The 23,595-nt window shown below is 56.5% G+C and overlaps 1 protein-coding gene across 1 annotated transcript in view; it reads right to left on the bottom strand.

Annotated features, from left to right (window-relative positions):
• LOC129538678 (uncharacterized) overlaps positions 1-23,372 on the bottom strand; it is a 162,051-nt gene extending 138,679 nt beyond the window's left edge. The window contains exons 1-3 of the mRNA XM_088829443.1: positions 23,282-23,372; positions 22,270-22,278; positions 21,282-21,791 (exon numbers count right to left, since the gene is read on the bottom strand). Of these exons, the coding sequence (XP_088685569.1) occupies positions 21,282-21,791; positions 22,270-22,278; positions 23,282-23,372 (610 nt within the window). The remainder of the gene's footprint in view (positions 1-21,281; positions 21,792-22,269; positions 22,279-23,281) is intronic.
• Positions 23,373-23,595: the final 223 nt, after the last annotated feature.

Genomic DNA, 23,595 nt, shown 5'->3' with positions numbered 1-23,595 from the left:
AGAGTCTTCTCCAACACCACAGTTCAAAAGTATCAATTCTTTGGTGCTCAGCTTTCTTTATAGTCCAACTCTCACATCCATACATGACCACTGGAAAAACCATAGCTTTGACTAGACGGACCTTTGTTGGCAAAGTAATATCTCTGCTTTTTAATATGCTATCTAGGTTGGTCATAACTTTCCTTCCAAGGAGTAAGTGTCTTTTAATTTCAAGGCTGCAGTCACCGTCTGCAGTGATTCTGGAACCCAAATAATAAAGCCTGCCACTGTTTCCACTGTTTCCCCATCTGTTTGCCCTGTGGGGGGATAGAGGAGAAGTGGGCAATGGCGTTTCTAAGCCTCAGGACGTGCAAAATCAGAGACACGTACAAACCACACGAACACCCGTTCTCTCTGGCTTCTGCCCTAACATCCACTCCTCTGTCGCATACCCAGGGCCCGTGGAGTAGAATTCTGATTCAGCACTTTGACTGGGGGGTTCGAGAAGAAGCAGGGCTCCCCAGATGCCGCTAGTGGTAAACAACTCGCCTGCCAAGGCAGGAAACAGGCATTGAGGAAACCTTTGGAGGCTGATGGAAATGTTCTAAACCTGGGTTGTGGCGATGATCGTATAACTCAAAGTCACTGGGTTGTACGTTTAACAGATGGGTTTTTAGATATGTAAAGCAAATCTCCATAAAGCTAGCTTACAAATAAAAAGCTGGTGGTGAGGCAGGCTTCCCTCGTAGCTCAGTCAGGTAAAGAATCTGCCTACAGGAAACCCAGTTCTATCCCTGGGTCGGGAAGATCCCCTGGAGAAGAAAATGGCAACCCACTCCAGTATCCTTAACTAGAAAATCCCATGGACAGAGAAGCCCGGTGGGCTGCAGTCCATGGGGTCGCAAAGGGTCAGGCATGGCTGAGCGACTAACACTTCACTTCACAGAGGCAGACAGGCCAGAGGGAAAAGAACTGACCATCAGTCTCCAAGCTGTCACCTGGCATGAGTGAACCTTACCAAGGATGTCCCTTGTCCCCTAACCTCAGGGACACAGTCCCAGCTGATGGTCAGCTGGGTGGACTCTGGGCTTCAAGGTCCAAATGGCTGAGTCCATTCCCAGCTCTTTGGTCCCGGGCACACTCCCCAACTTCTCCAAGCCCTGGTTTTCTCACTTGTAAAATGATGCTAATAATATTCACTCCTATGTGTAACGTCGCCAGAAGGCATAGCTCATAGACTCTCCAATGCCACTTCTGGCATTTTCTCTTTTAATTTAACAAGTACTCCCTGGTAGTAGCCAATGCAGGAGGCATGAGAGACAGGGGTTCACTCCCTGGGTCGGGCAGATCTCCTGGAGACGGGAATGGCAACCAAGTCCAGTATTCTTGCCTGGGAAAACCTATGGACAGAGGAGCCTGGCGGGCTACAGTCCATGTGGTCCCAAAGAGTCAGACACAACTTAACGACTAAACAAAAACAACAAAGAGATCTATGCAGTGCGCCTGGCACTAAGGTGGGTGCTTCCAGGGAAACAAAAGCAATAGAAAAAAAGGCTGTTTTCTTGTTTACCACCTTTTGAGACACTTAAAAGTAACTCAGCGTAGCTGAGGACAAAACCTCATAACCAGGATCTAAGAAGTCAGTGCTGAAGAGCCCAAGGGTAGAGGGTTGGGGTGGTCTGGAGGGGGATGCTCAGAGGAGCTGTGGCTGGCAGGAACACCCCGAAGCAGGAGGGCAGAGGAAGGGCCGTCCTTCCCGCCCGGAGGTCGGGCTCAATCCCAGCTGCGCCTCCTCCCAGCTGCGATGCTGGGCGGACACTCAAGTCCATCAGCGGTCCCTTCAGAGGCTCGTGGCAGGGGGAACGAGAGAGCTCGTGTGAAGAAGGCCGCGGGGCTGGGCACACAGCAGGGGCTCAGTGAGCATTAGGGGAACCCGCAAGTCAGAGGGAGCGAAGCCAGGTCGTGGACGAGCCATGGAAGGACCCGCCTGGCAGAACCTGGCCTCCAAGAGCCTCCCTTCCTCCCCAGAAACCCCTGACCCCTCAGCACAGACACAAAGCCAGGCTGGGCAGCACCTCTCGGCCCTGGGCTCCTGACGCACCAGGAAGGAGGCCCTGACCCCCAACAGCTCACGGTCGTTCCCTTCGGGGAGAGACTGGTCCCTCCCGGCTCCTGTCTCAGCTGCACCCCTTCCCAGCTTCGTGAGTGTCATAAGTCACGTGTCCTCTCTGGGCCTCAGGGTCCTCATCTGTAAGACAGGGACAGTCACCGCAGGCATGAATGCACACGTGTTATCTGTGTGTGTCCAAACACGCCTGCATACATGTGTGTATGTGTCTGAACATGGCTGCATACATGTGTGTCCAAACATGCACATGTGTGTGTGAACACGCCTACATGTGTGTGAACATGCCTACGTGTATTTGTGTATGTCTGAACATGCCTACATACATGTGTCCAAACATGCATACGTTTGTGAGAACACACCTACATGTGTGTATACATACCTACGTGTGTGTGTGTCTGAACATACCTACACACATGTGCGTCCAACATGCCTACATGTATGTGTGTGAGCGTGCCTACATGTGTGTCCAAACACACCTGCATGTGTTACATGTGTGTGAACATGCCTACGTGTGTCCAAACACGCCTTCATGTATCAGTGTGTCAAACATGCCTGCGTGTGTGTGTGTGTACACACGCCTGCGTGCATGTGTCTGTACCGTGAATGCTTATCATTAACTCAGCGGTAGCCGAGGTCAGACTCGACCGCGCAGGATTCCCATCTCAGACCATGCGTCTCTCTCCCGGCAGCATGGCGGGAGCTGCAGCAGGCCCCTGGGCGGCCCAGAGCCGAATCCAAAACCAGCCACGGGATCCCCACCTCGCTCCCACAGGCCGGCGGCCGGCAGTCCAGGTTCACCCCGCACGGGCTTCTCACGGGTGGTCCAGGCTGCGGCCAGGGAACCAGCACCCCCACAAGAGGGACAGGGGCCTCCTTTCTCCTGGGCCAGCCACGCCCTGTGGGGGCCCCCCAACATGCTCATCACAGGAAACAGGCAAATTCATTCTCCCCGGACCATGGGGCCATCCCTTCTGCCAAAGAGAGAGGGCGGTGGGAAACCACCCATAGGCCCGGCTGGGTTAAAAAGCAAATGACCGCTGGTTAGGAGCCGAGGCGAGCCACCAGGTTTGGGGACACACGTCCACGGGGGCAGCAGAGGTGTCAGTGGAGAGATGAAGTCGTGGGGAGCAGGGAGGTGCTCAGGGCAGGTGGCTTGGGGGTCTCCCCACTGCCTGCAGAGACCGAGGTCTCCGTCTGCACTGTGAGGTCAGAGGACCCCCCACAACATCCCGCAGGGCCTCACCCATCTCCTGGGGGCTTCTCCAGCCAGCCTGAGCAGCAGATGAAACTGCAGCGCCCCGGGCACCCCCACATCAAGGCAAAGCCCTCCCTCCACCCTCCCGCCCGAAGCCCAGGACTCTTCTCAGGGGGCAGGGCTGATAAGGAAGTGGTCCCCCCAAATCCACCCCCGAAGGCAGGGCATCGGGACAAGCCACCCAGACGCCTGCACCGAGCGAGGGTCCCCTTCTCCTCGAGCCCCATCAGGCTCCGGAGACCAAGGCCTCGCTCCTCTCCGCACCTGAGTCCCCCTGACATGCCCTCTCCCTGCGCCCCCGCCCTCGCGGGCCCTGACCTCCCCAAACAAAGGTCCTTTCTTCCCTGCCCTGGGGTCCCCACACTTTCAGAAGACCTGTGCTTGTTTTCCTTCTGCTGGCTCCCATCCTGGCCGCCCTCTGCAGGCATCTCCGTACCCTGGAGACAAGCCCCACATTGTCTCGGCAGACCTAATAAATGACAACGCTGCCCACCTCCCGCCACAACCCCGCTCGCCCGCCTGGCTCGCCCCGTCCTGTCTGAAGTCTCCCTTGTGCTAAGGGCCGCCCTCCCCCAGCCACGGAACAGGAGGCTTATGTCGGGCAGAGAGAGAGACAGGCTTGTGTAGCAGGGCCGCCCCTCCGCGCAGTACCAGGTGAGGATTCAGTCCAGACAGACACGGCAGCATCTGTGAACCAGGCCTTTCCTCCCTTCCTCCCATTCAGGCCTGGAATCGAAGGGAAGGCGGCGGGCAGAGAAGCGGAAGACTGCTCAGTGGGCTTCCCAGAACACACCTTTCATCCATGGGAAGGCAGAGCTGATGATCAAAGGGGCAGGAAGGATTAACCAGTGCAGACTGACTTTCCTCCCCGCTGGTCCAGGGGATGGGGTCGGTCAGGTGCCATCAGAGGGGCTGCTGGGGTCCGACGACAGGGGACCATCAGCCAGGAGGACTTGGCTGTTTGAAGGTGGGGTTTGCCCGAGGATACGGGTAAGACACGCGTCACCCTGCCCACACACAGACGCACACACGGACTGCTCCAGAGTCTACAAAACCGTCCCTTGAGCCGCCAGCCTTTGTGCATGCGTGCTCAGTCACTTCAGTCACGTCTGACTCTCCGCAGTCCCGTGGACTGTAGCCGCCAGGCTCCTCTGTCCATGGGACTCTCCAGGCAAGAATACTGGAGTGGGTTGCCATACCCTCCTCCAGGGCATCTTCCCAGCCCAGGGATGGAACCAGTTCTCTCCTGCATCCTCTTGAGTTGCAGGCAGATTCTTTACCGCTGAGCTACCTGGGAAGCCCCTAGCCTTCATCGGGGGCAAAAGAAAGCAAAAGGAGACAGCAGACCCCCCATACCTCTGCAGCCAACTGCCTGGAGCCCTGACCCCACGCTCGGTGGGCCAGTTCACCAACCGCCCATCGGGAGAAATCGACCACTCAGGAGATGGGCACCTTGATGAGCCTCACTGGCTCTGACCACCCTCAGCAGGGTGGACAGGCCAGTGGGCTCTGCACAGAGACCCAGGTGCCTCCTGCCGCTGGGCGCCCTCAGGCTCAGCTGGGGGGCCTTCCTGCCACCCCCAGAGCCCTGCCCTCCTCCTCCGGGCCGTCCACTCCCAGATGGGAGGAAGGGTGGGCTGCAGGGTGGAGCACGGGCCCCTGGGGGCTTCAGGAGCCCGCCTGGCGCTCCCGACTCATGCACACAAGTCCATCCCCAGGGCCCTTCGCTCTGCCCCAAGAGGAGGAGGGGTCCCAGATTCGGGGCCGAGAGCTGGGTCGGGGTTCCCCTCTGCAAGGCTCTTCCTCGGCCACAGCTCCCGCGAGACTCCCCAGTCCGCTTGTTTGCCACCGCACCCGGGTGCCTCCCTCCCAACTCCGACCGAGGGCACCTGCTCTGGCCTGTCTGCCTCTTGACCCCTGGAACTGGTGCCCATGGGTGCTGAGACCCCCGCCCCAGGGCACATGGTGCCAGGGACACAGGGCAGACGGTGACACTCAGTTTCACTCCCCGGCACCTGGGGCAGGTCCCAGCCCCACCGGGGAGGGAGCAGACGAGACCACAAGCACGGCCCGTGCAGGGAGGCAAGGGCCGGGGGCGGCCTCCGCTCCGCGGGGACCTCGGCCCCTGCCCACCCCACAGCTGCCCTCCTCCCGCCCTGCACCCTCCACCCGGCCTTCAGCTTGGAGCAGACACAGCGGGGCCGAAGCGCCTGCAGGCCCCTCTGGGCACCACTGGAGGAGGAGCTTTCCTTCTCTGAGCCGAGCGTGCGGGTCTGGAGGACGCGGTGAGGGCTGAGATACCCACACACGTGCGGGTCCACAAAGGACACTCCAGTGCGGAAGCCCGCCGAGGAAACGTCTCGGTTACAGGACCGAGTGCAAACCTCAGAACCACGTACTGCAAAAAGGCTACCCCAGAGGGTAGGGCTTCCCTGGTGGTTCCGTGCTAAAGAATCTGCCTGGCCATGCAGGAGACCCAAGTTCAATCGGGAAGATCCCCTGGAGAAGCAAATGACAACCCGCTCCAGGATTCTGGCCTGGAGAGTTCCCAGGACAGAGGGGCCTGGAGGGCTTCAGTCCACGGGGTCGCAAAGAGTCGGACACGACTTAGCCACCGAGCAGGCATGCACCAGACAGTTGCAGCTACAGCCCCCTGCAGAAGCAGGGGGTGCCTACCCCCCGACATACCCCCAGACGGGATTCACACCGACCGAGTGCAAACACCCACACCCACACCCAACACACTCCTAGCTGGGGCGAGCATGCACACGCACGCAGGCACACAGCCAGGTGGCTAAATGAACCCCAGACGTCTGCTACCCAGAGTCCCTGGTATCGGGCACCTTCTAAACAAACACACGCAGATGGGGCCTGGCCCCCCGCGTGGGTGAGATGTTTTTCTTTTTAATCCAAGTAGGTAAGCGAAAGAAACCACCAATTTCTCCCTGGCAGATCAAGACAGACTTGCCAAAGAGCATCTCCACGATTTAGAGAGGAGACGCGAGGTGATTTCAGCGGAGTTAGAGCCCCCCACGCCGAGATTCCCCCCAAAATTAAAATAAGATGCCAATCCTTAACCCTCCAGCACCAGCCCTGCCCAAGCCCCCTCCCAGGCTCCTCAGAAGCGCCCCCCATCTCCAGCACGAGGTCTCTGCTGTCTCCCCGCGGGGGCTGGAAATAAAGGGAGTTTTGTCCTCCTCCCCTCACGGGTCTGAGTGAGCTTATCTGACACTCCAGCGGGCTTTTGTAAACCGAGTGTCCCAGGATAAACGCTCCCTTAAGAGTGGCTTGGCCCGGGACAGGGGGACCCTCTCCAGAGGAGAATGGGGAACTTGTTCCAATGGTCTTTTAATACGGGGGGCGGGGTGTCACTGAGGACAGGCCTTCAACAGACTCTCACAGAAGGGTCTCTGTCCCGGGCGACAATGGAGAGAATTCTTAAAGACACGGATGCTGAAAGAGGGAAGGATTTTTTTTTTTTCTTAAGAGGAAGGGAGGGAGGTCAGGGCGGGAAGGGGAGGGGGCGTGGGGAGGACGTCTCAGTCTCCAGAACAATCCAGGTTGTAGGAAGACATCTCAGCCTGAGAACCGGGCACAGCCCAGCAGAGCATGGGCCCCACGAGCAGACTTCTGCTCGAACCTGTTTGCTTTGCCGGCTGCCTGTCTGGGAGCCTCCCACAGCCAGGATGTGAGCCCACCAGCCGGCAGAAAAGAAGCGCGTCTTGTTTTTTCCTACGTGAAGGGCGAGTGTTCCATCATCAGTCCTTGGAAGGCAGACTGAGTTCAAACATTTACTCCGGAAAGTGGGCGGCAAGGGTGCCCGAAGGCCCTCAGAGAAACAAAAATCTCTCCATCCACAGGGTGAGGCGGGTCGCTTGCTTTTTTGAAAAGAATATTTTACTGTTCTTTTTTTATTTTTATTTTTTGGCCGTGCCACATGCAGGATCTTAGTTCCCCAACCAGGGCCTGAACCCTCGCCCCCTGCAGTGGAAGCACAGAACTTAAACCCCTGCACCACCAGGGAACGCCCCCGTTTACGCTTCGAGGTGTTGATTTTGGTACAAGGTCACCCTGACAGACGTCCGAGGACATCTCAAACTATCACCAAGGATGTTTCAGAAGACGGCCCCACACGCCTGTTGTATGTTCTGATTTCGTTTAAGCTGAACCGAGGGCTTCTCCAACAAGCGAAGCTGCACACGAGCTGGGGTGCTGTGACCGCTGGCAAGGACCGGGGGTCTCTTCTTGCCTGCCTTGCTCGGGCCATCCGCCCACAACAGCGAGGGAAACAGACGGAAACATCCTCTGGGCTGAAATTAATCAAGGAGTCACTTGGTCTGCGTCTAAGGTTTGAAGGCAGGAAACTGAGGACCCAGATGTGACACAAGCTGTCCCCAAACTATAGGCAAATTAAGAGACAGAGATGGGCAAAACCCAGGGCTCTCAGCCGAGCAACTGTCGTGTGGCTCAAAGCGGGAGTGAAGTGCTCAGGGCCACACCAAGCGAAGACCAGACACACCTTCTGAGAGCCGGATGCCTGCAGCGGTTTCTCCAACATAGCGTGCTGGGGTCCCCTAGACGGTCCATGGACCCACAGACACGGTGTCGGGGTCCCCTAGACGGTCCATGGACCCACAGACACGGTGTCGGGGTCCCCTAGATGGTCCATGTACCCACAGACACGGTGTCGGGGTCCCCTAGATGGTCCATGGACCCACAGACACGGTGTCGGGGTCCCCTAGACAGGGCCCATGGACCCACACCCACAGACACGGTGTCGGGGTCCCCTAGATGGTCCATGGACCCACAGACACGATGTCGGGGTCCCCTAGACTGTCCATGGACCCACAGACACGGTGTCGGGGTCCCCTAGATGGTCCATGGACCCACAGACACAGACACGGTGTCGGGGTCCCCTAGACGGTCCATGGACCCACAGACACGGTGTCGGGGTCCCCTAGACTGTCCATGGACCCACAGACACGGTGTCGGGGTCCCCTAGACTGTCCATGGACCCACAGACACGGTGTCGGGGCCCCCTAGACGGTCCATGGACCCACAGACACGGTGTCGGGGTCCCCTAGACGGTCCATGGACCCACAGACACGGTGTCGGGGTCCCCTAGACGGGGCTCATGGACCCACAGACACGGTGTCAGGGTCCCCTAGACGGTCCATGGACCCACAGACACGGTGTCGGGGTCCCCTAGACGGACCATGGACCCACAGACACGGTGTCGGGGTCCCCTAGACGGTCCATGGACCCACAGACACGGTGTCGGGGTCCCCTAGACGGTCCATGGACCCACAGACATGGTGTCGGGGTCCCCTAGACGGTCCATGGACCCACAGACACAGACACGGTGTCGGGGTCCCCTAGACGGTCCATGGACCCACAGACACGGTGTCGGGGTCCCCTAGACTGTCCATGGACCGACAGACACGGTGTCAGGGTCCCCTAGACTGTCCATGGACCCACAGACACGGTGTCGGGGTCCCCTAGACAGTCCATGGACCCACAGACACGGTGTCGGGGTCCCCTAGACGGTCCATGGACCCACAGACACGGTGTCGGGGTCCCCTAGACGGTCCATGGACCCACAGACACGGTGTCGGGGTCCCCTAGACGGGGCTCATGGACCCACAGACACGGTGTCAGGGTCCCCTAGACGGTCCATGGACCCACAGACACGGTGTCGGGGTCCCCTAGACGGACCATGGACCCACAGACATGGTGTTGGGGTCCCCTAGATGGTCCATGGACCCACAGACACGGTGTCGGGGTCCCCTAGACGGGGCCCATGGACCCACAGACACGGTGTCGGGGTCCCCTAGACGGGGTCCATGACCCACACCCACAGACGCAGAGCAGTGAGCTGGCAGAGCTGCGTGAGCCTCGGGCCAGTCAGGTCACTGAGCTCACACGGTCTGCACTGGAGCCGGCACCAGGCCAGGTGCTCTGAGGTCAGACAGCACACACTTGTGATGTCACTGAAGAAAAAAGATCCACACACGTGAAGCAACAAACACTCAGCAGGCAGGACACAGTGTTGTGGGGCTTCCCCGGTGGCTCAGCGGTAAAGAACCCGCCTGCCAACGCAGGAGACTCAGGTTCGATCCCCGGGTTGGGAGGATCCCCTGGAGAAGGAAATGGCAACCTCCAATATTCCTGTCTGAAACATCCCATGAACAGAGGAGTCTGGTGGGCTACAGTCCACGGGGTCATGAAAGAGTCGACACGACTCAGCAACAACAATATATGTTACAGGTTGTCAGTGCTGCAGAAGTTCAGGGAAGGGAAGGATTGGATGAAAAAGGCAACACTGCAAAAGCAGAGAGTCAGCAGCCTGTGGGTGAGTTTACTCAAGTCTAATCTGGCAATTACTGGACAAGAATACTGGATTCCTGAACCCTCCCAACCGCATCAGTTAAAAGGTTCTTTGCGCGAAGGACAGAGTACACGGCGGCTGACGGAACGCGGCTTAGACAAGGCAGTGTCCACCTGGCCCTCATCACATTTGACGGGGACAATGGCACAGCATTGCGTGGGCATTCAGTCGTGTGACTCTTGCGACTCCAAGGACTGCAGCCCGCCAGGCTCCTCTGTCCATAGGATTCTCCAGGCAAGAAGACTGGAGTGGGTTGCCATGACCTTTTCCAGCGGATCTTCCCGACCCAAGGATTGAATCCGAGTCTCTTACATCTCCTATATTGGTAGGCAGATTCTTTACCACTAAAGCCACCCAGGAAGCCCACCACATCGGGGAGCTCACCTCCGTTTCCAAGTATAACATCAGAAGGGCATGACCAGCCGTGGGTCTGCTCTGAAAACTCATCGAAGCTTTGCGCTCATGGAGTAAAGCGCACACAGCTCTGCCCAGCCAATAAAAGTCAGCGTCCTCAACACAACATTTCCATCGAATGCCTTGACGATGCTCCAGTCCACTTTCCTGTCCCACTCAAACACGTGCACCTACCCTTCCAAGCCGTCTTCATCGAGGACGCCAGGCCCGCCCCACCATCCCCATTCTACATGCTCACGACTGTGGGAGATGGAAGACATGACGGCAGCCCAAGTCGGTAAGCGCTGGGCTCAGCATCCTCCACGGGATTTCAGCAACGAGGGGCATGGTGCTCATGCCTGGTCTGGAGAGGCGCACCTCTTAAGCAAACAGAGTCAGGACCATCCTGTGGGAAAACGTGTCGGTCTGAAAATTCAGACCTGCATCTGAATCCTGATCCATGCTGGCCATTGGGGTGTGCAGTGACTTGCAGCTCTCCAAACCTGAGGTTACATCTGTAGGGAGGAGTGTGAGGACAGCAAAGCAGCTGGATTAGAACTGGGGAAACGAGCTAGAATGTGGGGAGCAGCTCCTGAGAATTCTTCATCAGGGAAAGTCCAGTAGATGCACCTCTCAATGAACTGCTGGTGTTAACCTTCTTCACGCTGAGTTCACTGTCGTCTCTGCAGAGCAGAGCAAAGTCTATTTTTCTGCTCCTGAAAGGATTCTGGCCTCACCTCCAACAGGAGAAGAAGGAAGCATTGTTTTAGACTTGAGCAAACTCCGGGAGATAGTGAAGGACAGGGGAGCCTGGAGTGCTGCAGTCCATGGGGCCTCAAAGAGTCAGACACAACTCAGTGGCTGAACGACGACAAAGCATTTCCCAGAAGAGGCAGGAAGCCACGCTTACAACTACAGGCTGGACAGTCACGTGCCAGCCTGGAAGCAGACCGCTTCTGGCTCTGCCGCTGGCCAGCAAGGTGACTTCAGACAAGTAACAAGTCCTGGAAGCTTCAGTTTCCTCATCTATATAATGGGGCAACACTGCATGCGGTGGCTAGCAGCTTCCTGGGACATGGATCGCCTTCTCCACAACCCCCGCCCTGCACTTCTCCACGCTCCCTAAAAAGGCCCGCCCATGTCCCAGCTGAGAAGAAACCATCTATCACCATGACAATGAGCTTTTCTACCCACAGAGAATGAGGACAGCACCTGTCAGGGCGGCAGGGTTTCCTTTAAGAGCTCTACAACCGGTGAGCATGAGTCACAGCTCCTCAAACAATGGCTACCTGTATAAGGAAAATGGGGTCCCCCACCTTGGGCTTCCCTGGTGGCTCCGCAGTAAAGAATCTGCCAGCCAATGCAGGAGGCACAAGAGACATGGGTTCGATCCTTGGGTTGGCAAGATCCCCAGAGAAGGAAATGGCAGTCCACTCCAGTATTCTTGCCTGGGATAACCCCATGGACAGAAAAGCCTGGTGGGTTAGAGTCCAGGGGGATGCAAAGAGTCAGACACGACTGAGTGCATGAGCGCACACAAGTGTGCACACGTGTGCACACACATACACGTGTACACACACACACGTGCGCGCACACACAACACGCACACGCGTGTGCACGCACACGCACACATGTGCACACACGCGTGCGCGCGCACACACGTGCACACTGCGCACACACGCGTGCACACACGCGTGTACACACACATGTGCACGTGCACGCGCACACGCGCACACACACACGTGCACACACACACACGTGCGCGCGCGCACACACACACACACACACACACACCCCTTGAGCCCAACAGCCTGGAACGCACAGCTATGTCTCTTGCAAGCAGTCCCCAGAAGTTGCGACACACGTCGGACCAGAGACCATCTAAGTGGAACCATCTAAGTTGACTCACTTGGGCAGCTGCCCCAGGGTGAGCCCCTCATTTGGTTAAAACGGGGAGCTCCATCTCCTCCCTGAGCTGCCAAACACAAGAGCCCAGCAAGAAGTCTGCGGCTCCCATCGCGGAGCTTCTCATATCAAGAGACCTCTCTGCCACCACTGCTCAAGAGATGCTCAGAGCTAGGAAAGAAGTTTGTCTCCGCTCTGAAGAAATCTCAGGGAGAGGTGCCATTCCATGCACCGGGCTGCTGTTCCAGGAACAAGAGGTGGACACGGTAAGGCTGGACTTCCTGGCTCCCCGATGGAGTGAGATGATGTCCCATGAAAAAACAGACTCTCGGGTTCAGCAATTCAGAGGAGAGAACTGCAGAGGTTCATTCCTGTATCAGTCTCCACGATCAGTCAGCCCTGCACTCTCCCAGCTCCTACATATCCCAAGGTGAAGAGGACCAATTCCTTGCCCCGGCCACAAACTGCTCTGCTGCGTCATCCAGGAGCCCAGCCGTCCACAGTAAACATCCGGGGCTATCTCTCTGCACCCTCCCACCTTGCAGAGTCTCCATGGCTCTGGGGAGGGAAGGGCCTCCACCCACAGACACAGGTGTGGGGCAGATGAGCACAGGATGCAATCGGTGTGCTCCCCTTCCCGGCCACGGGGGCGGGTCCAGGGCTGAGCACACTTCCAGGGCTGTCCCTCGGGGATGCTGAGACAAAGGCATCTTCCTTCTTCCTCTGGGTCCGTAGAGGCAGGGGGCCTGCCCAGGCTTCTGTTCTTCCCACTTCCATGACAAATGGAAAGAACTGGAGTAAAACACAAAGCCAAGAAGATCCCCAAAAGCACAACACCCAGACTTCTCAGTTAGGTGGACACCCTCAAACTCCATGGTTTCAGCCAGTTAGAGCTGGTTTCTCTCCAACTGGCAACCAAAATCAACCCACATAAAAATACCCTGCTTTTATAGATGAGGAAATTAAAAGACACCTGCTCCTTTCTAGTTGGACCATAAAGAAGGCTGAACTCTGAAGAACTGAAGCTTTTGAACTGCGATGTTATAGAAGACTCTTGAGAGTCCCTTGGACAGCAAGGAGGTCAAAACAGTCCATCCTAAAGGAGATCAACCCTGGATACTCACTGGAAGGACTGATGCTGAAGCTGAAGCTCCAACACTTTGTCCACCTGATGCAAAGAGCTGACTCGTTGCAAACGACCCTGGTGCTGGGCAAGATTGAAGGATGGACAGCAAGAGGAGAAGGGGCGACAGAGGATGAGGTGGTTGGATGGCATCATCGACTCAGTGGACGTGAACGGGAACAAGCTCTGGAGACAGTGGGACAGGGAAGCCTGGCGTGCTGCAGCCCACGCGGTCGCAGAGTCGGACAGGGCTTCGTGACTGGGCTACAAGCCCAGATGAGGGGCTGAACGCAGAGACGCTCAGCTGCGTGTGCAAACCACGCAGGCGCTGGCGGTGGGGCGGGGTGGGGCCCCAGCGCTGGGCACGTGCCATAACCCGTCTCAGAACCAGGGCTTCATCCCGTAAAACTCTAGGGCCGTAAGGATGCTCCTTCAACTCTCCAAGGCCCAGATGTCAGAGACGGAGTGTCCGCATCCAGGGCTGTCAGGACCAAGGGAAACGGGCTGCAGACCACCTGCTCCCATCTGCCTGAGGCTGGCTTCTCTCTCTTCCCAACAAACATCCCAGCCCTGGGAGCCAGCGCTGGCCGGTGGCGCGAACTTTTCGCATCCTTACAGGGGGCTGTGGAGGGGAGAGGGAACAGGTGACATCCAATGGGCAGTTTGGCCAGTGAGTCCAGCCACACCAGCAGCGTCCCCAAGTCAGCACCCGACAGACAGATGCCCAGGGCGACGGGGCAGAGACAAACATCTGGAAAAGAGGAAAGGATTCAGGTTCACATACAGGGCAGGGGGTCGGGGTGGGGGCCAGGATGAAAGAGAGCAGCGGGAAGTGATGAGTAAAGCGGTTCCAGGAAAGGCGGAAAAGCCCAGTGGCCGGGGCGGAACGCGAAGCCGGGGCCGGCTCAGCTCCCTGGTTAACCGCACTCCTGGGGCCCACTTAGGAAATTCAATTAAAATGCCCAAACCTCTACGTTTCCCAACTGGCTTGCCAGTGGCCACGGGCTCCCTTCAACTCAGAGAAACTCCCTCTGACTGACCGTGGGCAGACGTCTGACGCAAGGTCATAGGCAAGGGTCACGGGCGGGGGTCACACAAAGGGGCTTCCCTGGGGGCTCAGACGATAGATAAAGAATTCACTTGCAATGCAGGAGACCTGGGTTGGATCCCTGGGTCGGGAAGATCCCCTGGAGGAGGGAATAGCGATGCACTCCGGTATTCTTGCCTGGAGAATCCCATGGACAGAGGAGCCTGGTGGGCTGCAGTCCATGGGGTCACACAGAGTCGGACACGACTGACTAAGCACACACACAGGAAGGCACCTCCCCTCAAAGAAAAGAAAGCCTCCTCCCGGGCTTGGGACAACCCTGCTCTGTCACCCCAGCCACAGTAATAACAGCTTTGTTTCTTGCTGCTTAATGTAAAAAAAAAAATTATTCTTAAATCGCAATGAAAAAAAGAAAAATGAAAAAGAATCACGTTCATGGTGGCTCCAGAGACACAAGGTCGCTTTCCACCCAGCACACAGGGTAAAGTGCAGAGGTCAGGAGAGACAAAGGGGCCCAAACCCGGGGGGCAGACACACGGGGGCCCCGGGGGCCAGTGACGCCTCTCAGCACCAGTGACCCCACCCCAACCCTACATTGAGGCCGGACACACGTGATTTGGGACGTCTGATGACAAACAGGATCAGACAGAGCTTTCAGGGCCCGCTCACAGCCCCAGGGAGAAACCTCCAGACCAGAGGGGTTCAGCTGGACCCAGGTACTGACCCCGCTCCACTGGAGTCGCCACATAAACCTGACAGCTGACCGCCAGCCTCAAAAGGGCTCTTCTAGGTTACATGACTATACAGAAATGAGATCCATGAAAAAGTCATTGCTTTTTTCAAAAAAACCTACATATGATAAACTTCATATATAAAATTTGATCATGTGGGACACGTGGACAGGGAGGATTCACCCCAAAGTTCCCTCAAGTCATGAATCCTCTCTCCATCTCCCCCGACCACTTCCAGAATACTCCCTCGTCACTGGAGTTAGGGGCTGGTTCTCCCGGGTGGGCATCTACCTCGTTTGTGCTTTAATATCTTCTTCTGGAAAAGGGGGGTGACACGTCACCAAGCTGAGGATGGCACCCCACAGGGCAGTGACACAAAAGCACTTGAAAAACTCCAGTGCAAGTAACAGCCTGTGTTTTAGGCGAAGCCAGTAGGTCTGAAAACCATTAAAATCAGACCCTATAAGCCCCCAAAGGCTCCTCAAGCAAAGAATCCTCCTACAACGCAGGAGAGGCAGGAGATGCGGGTTCCATCCCTGGGTCAGGAAGATCCCCTGGAAGAGGAAATGGTCCCTCACTCCAGTATTCCTGTAAAACCCCATGTACAGAGGAGCCTGGCAGGCTAGAGTCCAAAGGTTGGCAACGAACTGGACACAACTGAGCACATTGATATATATATGAGCACATATAGTGGGTCTGAACCATTAAAATCAGACCCTATCGAGGCACTTTCCTCCCGGACCTGAGGAGACCCAGAACTGCAGTCCCTTAGTCATTCGCCCGAACACGGCCGCGTCTGTTTTAACCAACTCCAGAAGGCACCTGGTTTCAGGCCTTCTGTGCAGAAACCTGTACGAACACACCAAATACGGGAGGAGGTGATGATTCACGTCACAAAAAGGGTTCTTTGACAGGAACTTGCCACTTCAGCATTCCTGGAGCTTACAGACTTCCTCCAGGCCCTTCGCACAGCACGTGATCACCCAAGATTGGTTGTGTATAGATGTTTTCCCAGGCCCAAACTGAGTCTGTAGAGTAAGGGAGGCCGGGGGTTTGCAACAGACCGTCTTTCGCCAATGGCATAGTTCAAAGAAGAAGAAATTCACCCAGGACCACCCCCTCCTGTCACAGGACCCGAGTGCAACTGTCCTGTGATGGCGTGGGGGCTGACTAGACGTGGGGACCCCAACCAGTTCCGTGTCGAGGGCCGACACCACCTAGGATGGCGCTCAGGAAGAGCAGCAGCAGAGCCCACCGAGGCTCACAAACAAACATCCCACAGGGCTGCCTTTTCAGGGTCATCTTCCCGGCTCCTGGGGAATCTCACGAACCGCAGAGGAGAGGCTGAAGATCTTACTCCTGAAGCCCAGAACTGCAGTTCTTTATCCTTCACCCAAATGGAGCCCCTTCTGCCTTAACCACGTACGAAGGGCACCCGATTTCAAGACTGCCAGGTCACAACCTGTGCCAGCAAAACCACTTAAGTACATGTGGGCGCCACACCAGGTGGAGGTAAGTCGGGGAGACTTCCTGAAAGAGGAGAAAGACAGAGAAGCCTTGCGGCTGGGTGCCCTTGAGAGGGAAAAGGCTCAGTTTTGGCTGCAGCTGGCCAAGAAGTCAACCAACTCCGTGTTCCTTCCAGTGTCCATCTAGGGCCAGGGAGCTTGTTAAAAACGCACCTCTCTGAGCGCAGTCCCCGCCCCCCACATAGCAAAACAGAACCTGTAAAGGTGGGGGAGGGTGGGATGGTTGCTAAGAATAGTCTTTTTTCTTTTTTTAATTAAATTCACCAAGCAATTCATTTTTTATGCAAACCACTGGGTGCAGGCCAGGGGGACGATCCCTGGGAGCAGCTGGTCTGGGAAGAGCTGGCAGGGAGGGCCCTCGCGGAGTCACGGAGCAGAGGAAGAAGGCCGGTGTAGACGGAGGGCTATTCCAGGACTGTTTAGCTCCAGCATCCCGAAGCCCTCTCCCACCGAGACTTCCTGTTATGATCCTCACTGGAGCTGGCTGGTGAGAGAAAACGTCTGTGCCAGGGCACTGGGGCGGGCGGGGTCGGGGGGTGGAGAGGGGATGACCGACCATCTTTCCATTTACAAGCTATAATAGGAAGGCTGGGAGCATAAGAAAAATCAAGTCTAGGCGACCCTGACAGTAACCGAGAAACTCCATCTGGACGACAGAAACGTGTCTGGTTGAGAGTTAAGTAACCTCAAAACTTCCTCATCACAAGCAAACATCACCTCAACTCTACATGCAGGCAACCAGCCACGGCTGCAGAGAACAGCTCGGGTTTGCGTGTGCATTGTCGGGGGAAGCCCTGGGCTGCGGCGGTCTCTGATGCAGGGAGAAGGAACTCTTTCATGGGGCTCCTCAACTCCACACAAGGGCTCTCTTATGCAAAGACGCTGGGCCAGCTTCCATTCACAGCGGTCGCTTCCAAACACCCCTCCAGGCTGGCTCTGCTCACCCCGAAAGAAGAGCGGGACCCCTCCCCGGCCCAAGACGGCTGAACGAAACCCTCAATCCACCCCGAGGAAGGAGCGGAAGCCCGTTCCTTTAGACCTGCTCGGATCACCGGGAGACTCTGCCTCACTGGGTTGGTTTGCACACTTAACGGCAGACACACCTGCTGCTCAGGCAGTGTGAGTCACCCCCTAGGCGGTGCACGCCGGACTCCCCGGACGATGTGGGGTTCTGGGCTTGGCGGTGGGCTCTCACGCAACCCAGATGACATCCTCCACCTCCTCCCCACCCCCCAAGGCAGGTCAGGACAGATCAGGCTGTAACCCAACTTCTACTGAAACCACTCACTCCCAGGGAAGGTCCGCAGAGGAAGGAGAGGGTATATGGAGATGCTCTGCCCGCTCGTGATCAAGGGCCCTCTCCCCTCTACACCCTGAAGGGGCTCATCTGCCCTGCCGGCCATAAGTAGGGAGGAGGTGGGGAGATAACCTGCGGGAGAAGATGGAACAGACTTCTCAATTTTAAACCTCCAGAATAAAGACGGTCTGCTGAGAGGCACAAGCTTTAGCCCGTGAAGCACAGCACCTGTGGTCAATGATCCTGTACTGGATACTTGAGGGCCTCCCTGATGGCTCAGTGGTAAAGAATCCACCTGCAATGCAGGTTCAACCCCTGGGCCAGGAAGATCCCCTGGAGGAGGAAATGGCAACCCACTCCAGTATCCCTGCCTGAAAAATCCCACGGACGGAGGAGCCTGGTGGGCTACAGTCCATGGGGTCGCATAGAGTCAGACACGACTGAGTGATTGAGTATGTGGGCACTGGACATTTGAAAATTTGCTAAGAGGGTAGCTCTTCTGTTAACTGCTTTTGCTGTCAAAAAATGATAAAATAGTAACTAAGATAGTGGAAGAAAATTTTGGAGGTGATGGGGATGTTTATGGCATGGAGTGTGGTGTCAGTTTCACAGTGTTTTTTTATGACCAAACTCACCAAGTTGCAGACATGAAACATGTATGGCTTTTTGTATGTCAATCATGCCTCAAGTAAGTGGTTTTTAAAGAAGACAGTCTGCTGAATCACTCTCAGTGTTCACGTTTTTACATGACAGCACTTTCTGCCATTCAGAATCCTGAAATGGATCATGGACCAGAAAAAAAGACATCAGTGGGACAACTGGGAAAATGTGAATGAGGCCTAAAGATGGTATTCTATTACTATTAATCCCCGCGCTGATCATCTCACTGTGGATCTATAAGATGTTAACACACAAGGAAGCTGGGTGAAGGGTATAAGGGAACTCCGTGTATTATTTTTGCAACTTTCCCCAAAATCTAGACTTCTATCAAAATCAAAAGTTGATAACAGGGCTTCCCTGGCGGCTCAATGATGAAGAATCCGCCTGCCAAGGCAGGGGACACGGGTTCGATCCCTGATCCCAGGAGGATCCTACGCGCCTTGGAGAAACTAAGTCCACGCGCCACAACTATTGAGCCTGAACTACAGAGCCCACACGTGCACAGCCTGTGCTCCACAGCAAGAGAAGCCACCGCCGTGAGAACCCCGGGCACCATAACTAGAGGGCAGCCCCACTCACAGCAACCAGAGAAAAGCCTGCCCAGCAACGAAGACCCAGCACAGCCAGAGATAAATAAACGAGTTTTTTAAACAGTTAGTAATAATTAGAAAAAGGACAGCATTTTAAATCCAGATTTCCTCGTAAATCTTAATCTCCGGCATTGCTAAAATAATTTCAATCCCAGCCCTGAAGGCAAATTTTAAGTTACTCTCACGGCCTGCTGCTGCTAAGTCTCTTCAGTCGTGTCCGACTCTGTGTGACCCCGTAGACGGAAGCCCACCAGGCTCCCCCATCCCTGGGATTCTCCAGGCAAGAACACTGGAGTGGGCTGCCATTTCCTTCTCCAATGTGTGAAAGTGAAAAGTGAAAGTGAAGTCGCTCAGTCGTGTCCGACCCTTAGCGACCCCACAGACTGCAGCCTACCAAGCTCCTCCATCCGTGGGATTTTCTAGGCAAGAGTACTGGAGTGGGGTGCCATTGCACTCTCACGGCCAATATTGATCAATTCTTTGCTTCAGGAAAAACAAAAGGCAACGAAACAGTGCGTTCACTCAGTGAGCACTGTCTGGCCTCCTACTGTATCCTGGCTCCCAAAGCGCCGCAGTCTTCCTCCAAGTCCACCTGGTAAAGGTCCACCAAGAAGGGCACTCCTTTTATTTTAGGCATGACTGATTTAGAGCAAAGGGTGACTTCTGAGAATTTTCCAAAGGAAATAATTCAAAATGTGGACAAATCCTTATGTACAAAAGACACTCACCAATGCATGACTTCAAAGGGTAAAAATTTGGAAATACCTCCGTGTCCAACAATGGGAGAATTGTCACGCAAACTATGATTCAGTGTCTGCAGCGAATACAGTCATTATGTGGGGAAATGTTTTAAAAAAAAAAGCGAGGTGGGGGATAGAGCAGGAACCAACGTTGTATACATTGCAGGGGTTTCAGCAGTGAGGAAATATGTCAAATTGCCAGCATTACTGTGGGGACTGGGTGTTTCCTGTATTTTGCAATTTTGTGTGTGTGTAGTTTTCTATAAAAGACACAGAAGGGACAACAGATTACTTTTAAAAATCAGATGGGGATGCAGAGGTGGGCTTCCAGGCCCTCAGTGGGACAATTTCAACAGCTCCTCTCCCAGAAAGGGTGGGCAGGACCACAGGGTACACCCTGCACCAGGCAGGCAGTGCCAGGGACCCGGGTGTGGCCAGAACACTGGCTCCTGGGAGAGGAGCAGAACCAACACACCATCTTTTTTCTGCCAGCGGTGCCTGGTTCTCCCACCTTCCCAAGCACGTGCTCACGGGAGGCCCTGGCGCCCAAGGGAGACCCGTGACAGCTTCCAGACGCGTTCTATGCAGGGGGCACCGCTGGACAGGAAATGGGCCATCACAAACAGAGTGCAGACAGGGCTGGGGGAGGGAGGGGAGGAAATTTCCCTCCTGGGAAAGCATCCCCAGGAAACTATCTTCAGAGGGCAAGTCATGGGAGTTGAGGCCAAGTGCCAAAGGAAAAGTGAAAGGAGGCCCTGGGTTAATCCGTACATCAAGGCAGCCTGGCTCAGCCATTCACTCAACAAACAAGTACTGGGAGCCTACTTGGTGACAAGGCAGGGCGCTGCTCCGAGGCGCCGGCACAAAAGGAGGAGGAGAAAGAGGAGGTGTGGATGCAGCAGCAGTTTGCTTTCAGTTCAGGACTCAAGAGGAAGCCCCCCTCCTGAGGCTGGCGAGGAAACCTCTTCCACTAACAATCTGGCTGATGGGGGGGAGCGGTTGGAGCATTGGAGGGAATTCCTGACACCTCGCACCCATTCAGTGAACCCCCTGATGGGTGGCGCGGTCCTTGCAGTAAAGCCGCTCATCGGCGACCAGGAGTGGGGACCGGAGACATTCCCCACCCACCACGGGGAGAGGGGAGCCAAGCGCTGCCCCTCCATCGCACTCTGGGTCGCCGGCGAGCAGACGTCGCGAGCTCACCGAGGTAACGGCTCCGAGCGCGACGTGCTGAGAAGGGAGTGAGTGCCAGGGGGTCGGGCGGGGACCCCGAGGACGCGGACCTCACCCCCGACAGGGACCCTGTCCGGCGGGGCGGCCGGCGGCCAGGCGGCGTTGGAAGGGCGATGACCACCGGGAATCCGCTCCGCCTGGAGGCAGACGAAGGCTAAAACGGCCTCCGAGAAGATGTCAATTACAAGAAGAACAAAAATCTCAACCCAGAAGCGCAAGACCTTCATAAAGCGGCGCAGGGGGTCATATTATATCCCCTCCTCCCCGAATCGCGGGGAGACTCACCTCCAGGGAAGCGACCCGACTGTTGGGTAGCACGCACCAATCCACGGATGGAGACGAGGTCGTGGGTCATCAAGCCCGGCCGAGACGCAGCAAGTAATCCACAGTACAGAGTCCGGAGGCCCCGTTCCCGTTTCCGTCCAAGGCCGAAGCGCCGGCCGTCCCCGCCGCGGCGCCGGGACCCGCGGAGATCGCGCCCCGCCGACCGCGACGATCGCAGCCCGCCGCCCTGCGCCCGGAGAGCACCCAGTCCGGACGCAGCGGCTCGCCTTTCTCCGCTGCGTATCCCCAGCGCGAGCCCAGGAACCCCTGCCTGGAGCCGCTCTGCCCAGCCCGGAAGAGCAGGGGCAGAGGCACTCTGGGTCTCGGGTCTACAGGTGCGCGGGGCCCGGGCGGCTGGGGCGGGCGCCAGGCCGGCACGAGCGACGCGGGCAGGAAGCGCCGAGACACCGCCGCCCGCTGCCGAGTCGAGGCGCCCGGAGCCGCAGCCCCGCGCCCGCGCCGCCGCGCGCTCTACCCGCGGCCCGGCCACCGGCCCTTATATAGCGGCCTGGCCGGGGCGGGGCGCGCGAAGGGGGCGGGCGGGGCCGAACTGCTTCCCGGGAGATGGAGTCCGGTCTAACAGCCCCAGATGCTGGGAAAGATTGAGGGCGAGAGGAGACGGGGACGACAGAGGGTGAGATGGCTGGATGGCATCACCGACTCAGTGGACGTGAGTTTGAGTGAACTCCGGGGGTTGGCGATGGACGGGGAGGCCTGCCGTGCTGTGATTCATGGGGTCGCAGAGAGTCGGACACGACTGAGAGGCTTTCCCTTTCTTAGGGCTGCAGAGGGAGGTGACCCTACAGGGTGGACTTATCTCCCCATCCCTAACCTTAAGTGATAAACCACTTGCCACCCTGAGGCCCTCCTAGATTAAAATTCTGGAGCTGCCACTGCCCGTTGTCATTCAGGCTTCGATTTCTGCAGTCGCCTCTCCTTCACTCAATACTTGCGTACACTGGGGGAGGAAAGCAAGAGTCAGGCAGCGGAGGCCAGAGCTATCCTGATAACTGCAGGGATGTTAAAGAGATGGCATGGACCATGGGTAGGGCTTCCCAGGTGGCACTGTGGTAAAGAATCCTCCTGCCAATGCAGGAGGTGCAGGAGACTCGGGTTGGATCCCTAGGTCGGGAAGATCCCCTTGAGCAGGAAATGGCAACCCACTCCAGTATTCCTGCCTGGAAAATCCCATGGATAAAGGAGCCTGGTGGGCTACAGTCCATGGGGCCACAGAGAGTCGGACACGACTGAGTGACTAAGCATACACCCATGGACCACAAGCACCTAGCCAGTCTGGGGGCCACAGCCACGGGGTCCAGAGGGCGTGTGTCTGACCTGATTCTGGAATAAATGGTTAGGAAACAGCTAAACAAAAAGACACTTCCCTGGTGGTCCAGTGGTTAAGACTCTGTTCTTCCAATGCAGGGGCCATGGGTTCGATCCCTGGTCTGGGAAACGAAATCCCACATGCCATGGGGGCACAGCCAAAAGATTTTTTTTTTTTTTAAGAAAAAAGGAAATAAAAAATAGAGGATGATGTAGAAGTGACTAAGGCAAAGGCTGAGATGTAGGAAAAAGGCACATGCGAGGGAGATGACCAGGAAGGAAAGCAGCATAGCTACGCTCTTCTGCTTGAGGACGTCAGCACAGGGGCGAGACAGCATCACTCCAGGCAAGATGCAGCTGCTGGCTCATCTCCCATGAGGACAAGAAGCTGCTTGACCCGGAACCCACATGTTCCCCCGAGAATGCAGTGGCCTCAGAAAGCCCCAGCCACCCAGGTGCGACAGCCCAAGGTGACAGAAGGCTTGGGACCCATCTAAGAACATGCCTTTCTCTTTTTCGAAGAACTCACAAAGTCAAATTCGGCATTGCTCAAAGGAATCCCAGCAAGTGTGTGTGGGGAAATCAGAGCTTGGGACTGGCCCTGGGCTATTCTGAGGATTAGCAGGAAGCCCTACCCTGATTTCGCAAGAAGTTTGGGTTGCAAACCATCTCAAAGCTCTGGTCCAGATCTTCACCTGAGATGCCCTCCCTTCTCCCTTCGGTCATGTCTTCTACTCCAGGGAGAAAGTTAGATGAGTGGGAGATTGATTAAACTGTGCTGGGAAAACGTCTCGGCCTCACCCACTCCTCCTACACACCCCCCAGGAAGGAGGAGGTACATGCTGTGTCTGACTCTCTGCGACCCCATGGACTGTAGCCCACCAGGCTCCTCTGTCCATGGGATTCTCCGGGCAAGAATACTGGAGTGGGTTGTCATTTCCTTCTCCAG

The sequence above is a fragment of the Moschus berezovskii genome, chromosome 20 (genome assembly GCF_049115385.1).
Source record: "Moschus berezovskii isolate FMDL1 chromosome 20, NW_MosBer_1.0, whole genome shotgun sequence".
Taxonomy (NCBI): Eukaryota; Metazoa; Chordata; class Mammalia; order Artiodactyla; family Moschidae; genus Moschus; species Moschus berezovskii.
This window is presented reverse-complemented; position numbering and strand designations above follow the sequence as displayed.